This window comes from Triturus cristatus, chromosome 11, assembly GCF_964204655.1.
Source record: "Triturus cristatus chromosome 11, aTriCri1.1, whole genome shotgun sequence".
In the NCBI taxonomy this organism is placed as follows: Eukaryota; Metazoa; Chordata; class Amphibia; order Caudata; family Salamandridae; genus Triturus; species Triturus cristatus.
In genome coordinates this window covers 172,076,797-172,086,411 of record NC_140594.1, presented here as the reverse complement: position 1 = coordinate 172,086,411, position 9,615 = coordinate 172,076,797, and the positions used below count along the sequence as shown (strand labels likewise).

The window sequence follows — 9,615 nt, the reverse complement described above, 5'->3', positions numbered from 1 at the left end:
ATCACTCTGCCTTTGGGTGTAGAACATTTTTCCAATCAACCATTGTTACATTATCACCATACGTGGCGCGGCGCGTCCTCCACTGCTGATGGTGCAGAATATTCAAAATGACTGAAGTCAGCTGAAACACTCAAAGGTCTGCCACTCAATCCTGATCCGGGTTCAGCTAAACAAATGATTGCTGTAAGATTCACTCCGATAGGGATTCATTAAAAAATAAAATGAGCAGTCAATGTCAACAGCTGTCATTACACAATTATGGCATATCATCTCTCCTGTCAGAAGATGGTCTATTTTCTAGCACAATCATGCAAATGAAGGAACTCAAAAAAGTGCATTATTAAAACTACCATCCTGAATTTGTTGGAATTACTGATTATCAAATGTTTCTTTTTTCAAACCTTTTTAGGAAGGAGATTCAGAACGCCTTCATTATTTTTACTTCATAGTTTGCGTACGGTCCCGGTCTGATAAAGCTTAATAATGAAAAACCTTGTGCGCACATCCAGGGGCGTAGCTCTCAAAGGTGCAGCACTTGGAGTCGCACAAGGGTCTGGTTAGCCCTGATTATTGCTATATTTTCCCACCAAACCAGTAGCAAGGAACCCCATTTTCCATCCAAGCAATGTAGCCCATGGCACCCATGTTACGCCACTGTGCACATACATGTTTCTAGGGTGATAGCTAATTCAGGAGGTAGTCAGTTTCAGTTCAGAGCTTAATTCCTATTAAAGAACTAAATAAATAAGTGCAAGTCTCCAGATTTTTTGGAGTCTACCACGGGCGCTGCTAATTAGTGTGGCTGCCGAATGCCATGGCTGCTTTTTTTAATGTCTCCTCGTGTCACTCTTTTCCACCAGTCTGCACTGCCTATTTCTACCACATTGTTGTAGGTTCGTTTTTAAATAGCTGGTTTCTTTCTTTGTTACTGTTTTCTTATCTTCTATTCTTTTCTCCTTTTTAGGTTGAGCCTGGGCAGCGCATGCTCTGCGAGGCATGCTGTATTGGAGTATGGATTTGAAGCCCTACCCACTCTCCACCCATATTTGTCATTGGCTTGTGTCATTGTCCTTCGTAAATGCTGGCTTCTGATTCGTTTATAGGGTTGTTATTAGTCCCTCCTTTGTACCGCCTTGTCTCCATTTGTAACCTCCCATGAGGTCTGACCCTTTTACTTAATTTGTTACACGGTATATCTTATTTAGTCTGTAAGCACCATTTTCTTTAATGAGTTTCTCCAACTGCAGGCACTACATGATTTCCTGCAACATTCAGCGCGCTGTGCAGGCTTTTACAACAAAAATAGGGGCCGCCGACCTTTTTTTAGACACGGCTCGTCTAAAGAAAGGGGCGTGGCCTCTATTAACGTGGAAGCGCAGCATGGGGCGCAACAAGCATTTGCAATGCAATAGGTCTCACATTTGAGAAACTTTGACCTATTGGTATTGTAAATGACAATGCCTTTTATTATTGCAGGTTTTTTAAGCACATAAATAAAAGGCATTGTCATTTACAATTTCAAAAGCTTAAAATCTCGTAATTGCGAGACCTATTGCATTGCAAACGCTTGTTTGCCTTCCTCTGGGTCAAAGACTGATAATGGTGAAAAAAAAGACTTAAATTGTGATTTAAAAATATGAATGCCACCCCCATCTACACAAATTAAGCACTGTTCCAGGCTTTACTGACCAGGATTGTAAGGAGACCACCTTCTCTTCTTAGTAGCTTTGAACCTGTCCGATTTATTAGAGTGATCTTGTTTGTGCATATTTTTAGCCTGCTCTGAAAGTCCTCTGGTCAGGTGTCCTCACTGGACACAGGAATGATGGAAGGGGTCTTAAACTGCACATGCCATCAGATCAAAAACCAATGCAAGAGCCGAAAAACAGGTATGGTGTGATGTTTTAGGATTACATTTTATGACAAGGAAGTTTTTTCCCCACACAACTCTTATAACCTAAATAAATCGTAAGGTGGCTGTGGTTATCTTGCTCCCTCCACCACCCCTTTTTCCCTGTGTGCCAAGCCCTCGCACTCAAAATTGAATGCCTTGCACATTGCTAAAACTACCAGATAAAAACATTTAACGTGTCGAGTAGTTAAGGTAACCATTCCTTTGTGTTCTATCTATTAATTTGCAATTAAAAAAGCATGTGTTTCAAGTAGCTGAAGGTGGTAGGCTGGTTGTGCCAATGAGCGTAGAGCAATCTTCTTTGATGCAGAGCAAATTCTTTTCAAACCTATTCCGGCATAATTTCCAGTTTTGCACTTTGTTCACCTAAAGAGTTTAATCTGTGAAATAAAACGAACAAAGCCAAGCATATATTGAATATTTTTTATTTTCCTGAAACCATGAAATTCATGTGATGCTTTTTATATTGTCAGCTCTAAAATGAACAATTGATCATATTTACAATTGTCTTAGGTGAAACAAACATTTGTGGGAACTGACTCTTAGATGAACGCATCACACAGTTTATATTGCACCAACATCTGTCTACAGCTTTACATTTAATTTAAGTTAACTTACATTATCACAGTGCAAAACTTTTACTGTTTGCACGACCAAAAAAATAAAATAAATCTGAAATGATGATCTTCAACTGTAGTCGTACATTTTAAACTTTTAACATCTGTAGTGTTTTTAATTACCTTATAAATAGAATTGCATATTGTACATAGCGGTCTATAAAGTAGCACGTTGGATGATACAATACAGAGATTTGGCTACTTACAATTGAAGGCATGCATTGCAATGATATTGTACATTTTAGAAACAATGACATTTTACAGAGATATCTACGGAAACTTGGCAGGATTCTCCTTCGCTCTTCTTTGTAGACAAAAGATCTTCCCCCATACGGCAAGAGTCCAAATTCTCTGCGAAAATCTCCGCTTCCTTAAGCTGTATAGCACATTTTTACATTTTTAGATCTGTAGCCCTATCTGTAGCACACAGGTTCTCCGCGTAACGCACACATTTCTCCCCCTAACAATTTTGTTATACACATACATGCAGAGAATTTTTTTGGTAGAATTGACACTAAAACACACATGCACGCAACAAAACAACCTTACATTCCTGCAAAATAGTCTAGGGCGGGATTACTCCATGGGGGCTGAAAAGGAAAAGAGAAGATGATGTGAATAAAGCATTAAAAAGTATAGAAGCAGGTCGAAATTATTGAAAGGGACATTTAGACAATCACATTCTATTGATGGAATAGAAATCTTATTTCCCTTTCAGGATTATGAAATTATGGCATTTGTCTGAATGCACTTCACATCCTTAAATACAAATAGACTGTAGATAGATATTTTATGCTACTTTAACCAAAAATCAAATAAGAACTAAACTGTGACAGCAAACCACAACAAACTTGTGCATTTAGTAGTAAACTGTGGCGTGCTCTTGCAACTGCAGTGAAAATGAAGCACGTGTCAAATTAATCACACCACACTGTGACTATTCATGTTGTATCCATTTTCAAAGTTAGTTATTAATCTAAATCTAATTACAGGTGTATTATTCATTAGAATCCTAGTAGGGAACGATCAGGATTGAATAAACAATTCAAATTAACAGGTTGATGGCAAATTAATTATTGGCTATGAGCATTTGTTAAACAACACTTGACATGTTGCATTAAGGAATATACATCTAAATACCCAAGGCACACCTCCAGATTTGGTTAGAAACCATAACGGTAGACAGTTCCGCTGCCGTGGGGAAGATCCACACACATACATATATGTATATGTAGACATACATATATGGTCTCAATAGCCTTCCCGGGTCTGTACAGTAAGAATAGAATCATGTAAAGTTTCCTGTTACAGTGCCCGTCTGTGACTTCATTGACATTCTTCCAATCACACCCTTGGTCTCTTTTCAACCTTTTTCCAAAGATCTAAACTTGCTTTTGGCATATACTGTATACCTCGAATCAGATGCATGAGTATCTTCCATATTTCCCTTTAGATAAGTCTTGGGGCACAACTGATGTTACAGGGAATACTCAAATCCCCCAGGGTGCGAAAAGTTCAAGAACTGAACTTTTTTCAGTGGAGAGGAAGCTGGCTAACTGGTGGGGTATGAGATTAGCAATCATTCTGCAGGCGTACCCTATATATAATGGAGACCGCCCCCAATGAGAAGTGTCGCTAAGAAAATATTCTCTGGACTGGGGTCCATGTATGATTCACGCAGAAGAAGACTTCAACCAGTAGTGGAACAGCAGCTGCAAGAATGGGGGAAGCAAGCAGTTCTGTGTTCTGGAGATAAATGAGCTTACGACCAAACACAGAAGTCGGGAAATTTAAAGTAGATGCTTTTAGAATAAACAAGGAGCACTGTGAATTCAAGGACAGCCTTGGACATCACTGCAAACAACTTAATTTTGGTGCTAATCAAAGAACATGTTTATATATAATGTAGATAACATATGAAATGTTCACAGTGGTGTAGCACGAGTTTGGGGCGGAGGTCCCACCCTCTCTTACATGCGGCGGCCGCTGCAGGGCGGCAAAAGTAGGGACCGCCACAGGCGGCCAAAGGTCTAGCTATGCCGCTGGACGTTCACTAAATAGCAGGTTAAAAAAAGGCAGCAATTTGGAGAGCTACACATAGAGATATTAGAGTCACAGAGAAGTTGGGGCAGTAAAGGGAGTGCTGTTTCACAATTAAATAAATAGCCTTTAGGTTCTATACGTCTTTATTTCGATCCCATGTAAGAAGCAAGTTGGGTCCAATTACAAAGTACTGCCAAGGAAATTTAGAAGTACTGCACATAAATTTTGAAAGATTTTAGTGTGAAACACATTTATGGCAAAATAATGCTGCTATTGTGGCGCTCTACAGATCCCAATTTACTTAAAATGAAGAGCACCAAGGTTTTAAGGAAGTGGATAGCTGTTTTGGGGGGGTAGGAAACATCCAGCTCATGTGAAACATGGTGCAGGATTCACTTTAAAACACACAAAAGGTGATAGGAGGATGTTTGTAATAAGTCTAACCATTGGTAATAGCTCGGGGTAGGACTCCAACCCATCGTTCTTTTGCTCACAATGCCATTTCAGTTTGGACTCAGCTATATGCAAATCAGTCATGACCCTGCTCCTCGTGGGAACAGTCCAGCCCGAACTGTCAAGCCAGGTCCTCCCTGAACCGAAACACAAGCAACTCAGGACCAGTTACGCCCTAGTTATGGGCTCATCAGCTGGGTACATCTTAGTCAAGACTGATCTGCGTATGGCTGGTTACAAACTGAGGTGGCATGGTGAACAAAAGAACGATGGGTTGGAGTACTATCCAGAGTGATTGCTAATGATCAGACTTTCAGCAAGCAGCCTCCCATTACCTTTTGTGTGTTGCATGATTCACTTTACCATTATTCACTTTTGTGAGTAGAGTGTCAATCAGCAAAGACTTTATAGGGAGCACACAAGTTGCGCCTCCGACTGCATGTCCACTTTTATTTTACCTCACTCCCTCATTTCTGTTCCGTTGTTTTAGACGAACAGTCTTTCTTTCAGATTGCCAAGAGGCACACAGTAATAGAAACAGAAAGCTAGGACAAAATATTGGCCGAGATTGTGAGTTACTGCTTCACATGTTCGGTCTTCAAGATCTTAGGAAAACTAACTGAGGCATGATTAAGAATTTGGTGGATGGGATACACTGTCAAAAATGCCCACCATATTTCAAGTTTCATAGGATATAATGGAATTGTAATTTGACGGACAGGATATCTGTCACATTTGTGACAGAGTAACCCTGTCCACCAAACTCTTAATCAGGCCCAAGTCTTTTAGTTCTCAAAGAGGAGGGGAGGGACTTCAATATGTTGACCGCAGAATACCCATAGATGATCCACTTGAATTGTGGGACTGCCAGTCTGCAGTCAGATCACCTAAAACCATGGCTTGGCTCATGATGGCAAAGTGTGCTTGGAACAAAGCTTGGCCATGAGAGTAGAAAGTCCATGGAGAATATGAAGGTGGAAGATAGACTGAAAACTACAATAATACAGATGATAACATGTGCCAAGGCACTCTTGGTTACAGACAGAGACCAGGCCACTATATGTTGTAGTATACAACCCATTATCACCCAAGGGGGTTTGTGGAGGGGGGAAATAGAGGAACCAAGCTAGTTGATGCCTTTGCCATAATGGCACATAAAAGTAAGTTACAATTTAGGAGAGACTCGTCGGTCATTGATTCTAACACCTAATGGCAATAACAGCCAAAAGTAGAGCTATTGTGACACTGTGCATGGGGCACTTAGACATCTAAGTACAAGAGTTCAAACACAATGCCATGTTATCAAATCTGGTGCACGTGAAAGTTCAAAATGTGGTATACTAACTTGAGACGCATCTGGAATTTAGAGATAATGGTCTGGTTTGGATACGCCTTAGGCTAAAGGCAGAGGTGTTGTTACAACCGGAAGAACCCTGAACTTCATGAAAACCACCTTCAAAAGAGTCAGGGATGCCAGAATATGAGGCATGTATAGAAGACGAGCAAGAAACATGGGGAGCTCAAACTGGTGCTTCAAGACATCAGAAATAACAACAACAAAGGCAGAAATCCATAATGTGACTCAATACGATGACTGAAACAGCAAATTACACTGTGTTCATTTTTAAGAACTGAAATGAGTCACTCCAGGAAGAAGTGTTGAACGTATTTGAAAAATGTGTGGGAAATGACATTCGGAAACCAAATATCTCAAAGGAATATAAATTCTCATTCACTAAAAAGAAGAGGAAAAAACTGTTGGCTACCACCACAAGAGTAGGGGTGGGGTGTATCAAAATCTGAAAGCAGGAGGGGAAATTACAGAGAGGAACACCTAGAGTAAAATGTTTTACTTATCAAATTTACAATATATTCAAGATGGGAAATATTCATGAAGTGCTTAAGTGGCATATCAACCTACAGAGGGGTCTTTTATTGCAACTCATAAAAGGTGGTTAAGGCATTGGAGCTTGAGGCGCAGTCCAGGGAGTTGCCGAAGAGAGAGGATGATGGGAAGAACGGATGGAAGAGAGTGGGCAGGCTCACTCCACAAACCCTGCTGCAGGTGGGCAGCTAGTTGCATTGGCCAACACACCTCAGCTGATCAATAGGTACATTAATAGAAACCCTTATATCAAGGATAATGACATACCCTGAGTCAAGGAAATAAGGATTCACTTAATCATGGCAATTTTGGTATAGGACCTTACCAGCCGTTGTGAGTACTTGACCCAGAAATTGGATCAATAGAAAGAGATGGAGACGGTGGACATGGCTTGGGATACTCTCCCTCTAAAAACACGCCATACAGTAGATGTAACACCTGTGCTGGTACACTGACTTAAGAACTGGCTTAGATTCAGCAGGTCAAGTCGTGAATGAAGTTCTAATGCATCTGCAGCTTTTCCAGAGGCGATGAAAGCTAACCATGTGACACCTACCTCTAGAACATGAAGGTTGTTAAAGACGGACTGGGGGGAATAGGGATAAAAACTCATTTATATGATGCAGCAAATAAAATTTACATTTTACTATCCGCTTGAAAGCTTAACTAACAAGTACTAGTAGTGTTGACTACTGGTCCAATGCAGCCACCAAGAGCTAAAATTGCCTTTTATCCCAATGTGTCTCTAGAAGCAGAGAACAAATTACAAAAACTAGATTTCTTATATGAGGCACTTTTTTTATTTTTATTTTATGCACTGTTAGGTTTTTATATTTCTCCGGTAATATTGCCTCAGTTCGACAAACCTGGCTTTGCTAGAAAAAAAAATTCAGCAGAGGTTAAAAAACAGAAAGTTGCTCACACGATTAGATTTGGAGGAATATTTGGGCAATTATTCTACTAAAACATTCAAGCATATTGTCTCGGATCTCTGTTTGGAATCTCTTCATTTTTCTGCTGCTTCTTACCCCTCCTGATTTTTTTTTCTCAACACAAATCTCCTGCATGCAACACCCCCTTTCGTCTGATTCTTAGGACTTTCTTAATACACCAGAGGGTTACCCTTAAAATGCACTTTACAAGGTTTCTGTCGGATTTAATTCTTTAATTTACAGAACATTTTTATTCAGTAATAACCAATAGGATATTTCACAAAAGAAACAATTTTGTGGTCTGGTCCATCTATATTTAAACATATATCAACTGGACATCTTCTTTGTTGATGTATTTGTGTAGTCCATCTACATCATTTTTGTGCGTCTCAACCATTTTACACACCCTTCTTCACATATTCACTTTTGCCTCCTGATGTAGGTTTTTTTTTTTTTTGATGTGCTGACAACGGTAAACTGAGTGGCATTTTGGATAAGATGCATTAAATTAACATACTGAACAAGGAAACTAATTCCAATAAGGCACAGGGGGCTGTAATAAGGCAGCTGGAGCCGCTGTAGCATGAGAGGCCTGATGAAAAACAGACCAGGCGAGTTTATCATAAATCCCAGCAGTGCACACTGTTCCGTCGGCTGCACTAAACTGGGGTGAACCGGCCTGTAAGAGGAACTATGACGCTGATATTGTGAATTAATAATACATTCTCAATGCATCTAGTAACCAAGAACCAAGACATGAAATGCTGCGAATTGCATTGGCAAGATTTCTCAAACTTCACATTTAGACGTGGAGGGCTGTTGTGAGCACTGTGTGTACAACTCTGCAGAGCTTAGTCTGAAAACATGTCACTGGCCTTTTTCTTTTTTTTTTTTTTTTTTTAAACTTGGTCATAGCAATGCATCCATTCCCACCCACCCTGTAGGCAGTAGCTGGCTGGCTAAACACATTCAGGAGTTATTGCTCTAGTCACTTGCATCCTGCAAAGGGGATAGTCAGGTTTTTGGTTCACCTACAAGATGTGTGCATGTAAATGTTTACACTTCTATACACAAGTGCTTCAAAAGGAGAGCTCACTTGTGTGAAATCCAATTAAAATAAAATGATACCTCTCGTCTGGGTACTTGCGTGGCCCATTCAAAGGAAGAGGTTAACGTAGCACCCAAGACAAAAATGCCTTAAAAAGGGTGTTCGGCGCAAAAGCCACAGACCGGCGGCATTAGGTCCATGCTCGAGTCTACCAGAAGGAAGTCTAGTCCACCAAGATCACAAAAGACAAGTCTTAATGCTTCCTATTTAAAGCGGAGAGAGATACCCACAGAAGGTCAGTTTACTGTATTCAGTGGAGAAGTGTGGCTCAATGGTTAGAGCGACAGACCCTGATGCAGAGGTCTGGCCTGGACCAGGGTTCAATTCCTGCCTCGGCGGGTCTTGGGCTCCATTTCCCCAGACCCGATAATTCTTGCCTTGGTGCCTATTCTAATCATGGGTCCCACTCTGCAACTCTGGGCAATAGCTTGCTTAATCGCCACAATGCCCCCAAAAGCGCTAGGATGCCTGGCTTCACCTTGGGGGTGCCCAGGAGTGGGCACTTCACAGGGAAAGGCCAGGAAGGGTTCCACAGCGGTATGTGCACAGTGCCTGAGAGACCCTTTCGGGGGTGTGCGGAGCGCTATATAAATGCACTACATTTACATAAACACTCCTGAATTGATAGGAAGAGATATAGTCTTTAGATAATTGGAATCTGATAG

General features: G+C 40.7%; 1 protein-coding gene across 1 annotated transcript in view; it reads right to left on the bottom strand.

Moving 5' to 3' along the window:
* Window positions 1-2,321: 2,321 nt before the first annotated feature.
* Window positions 2,322-9,615, bottom strand: part of ATP2A2 (ATPase sarcoplasmic/endoplasmic reticulum Ca2+ transporting 2) — a 246,589-nt gene continuing 239,295 nt past the window's right edge. Inside the window, exon 21 of the mRNA XM_085634330.1 lies at window positions 2,322-3,119. Coding sequence (XP_085490456.1) covers window positions 3,106-3,119 — 14 coding nt within the window. The 3' untranslated portion in view covers window positions 2,322-3,105. The remainder of the gene's footprint in view (window positions 3,120-9,615) is intronic.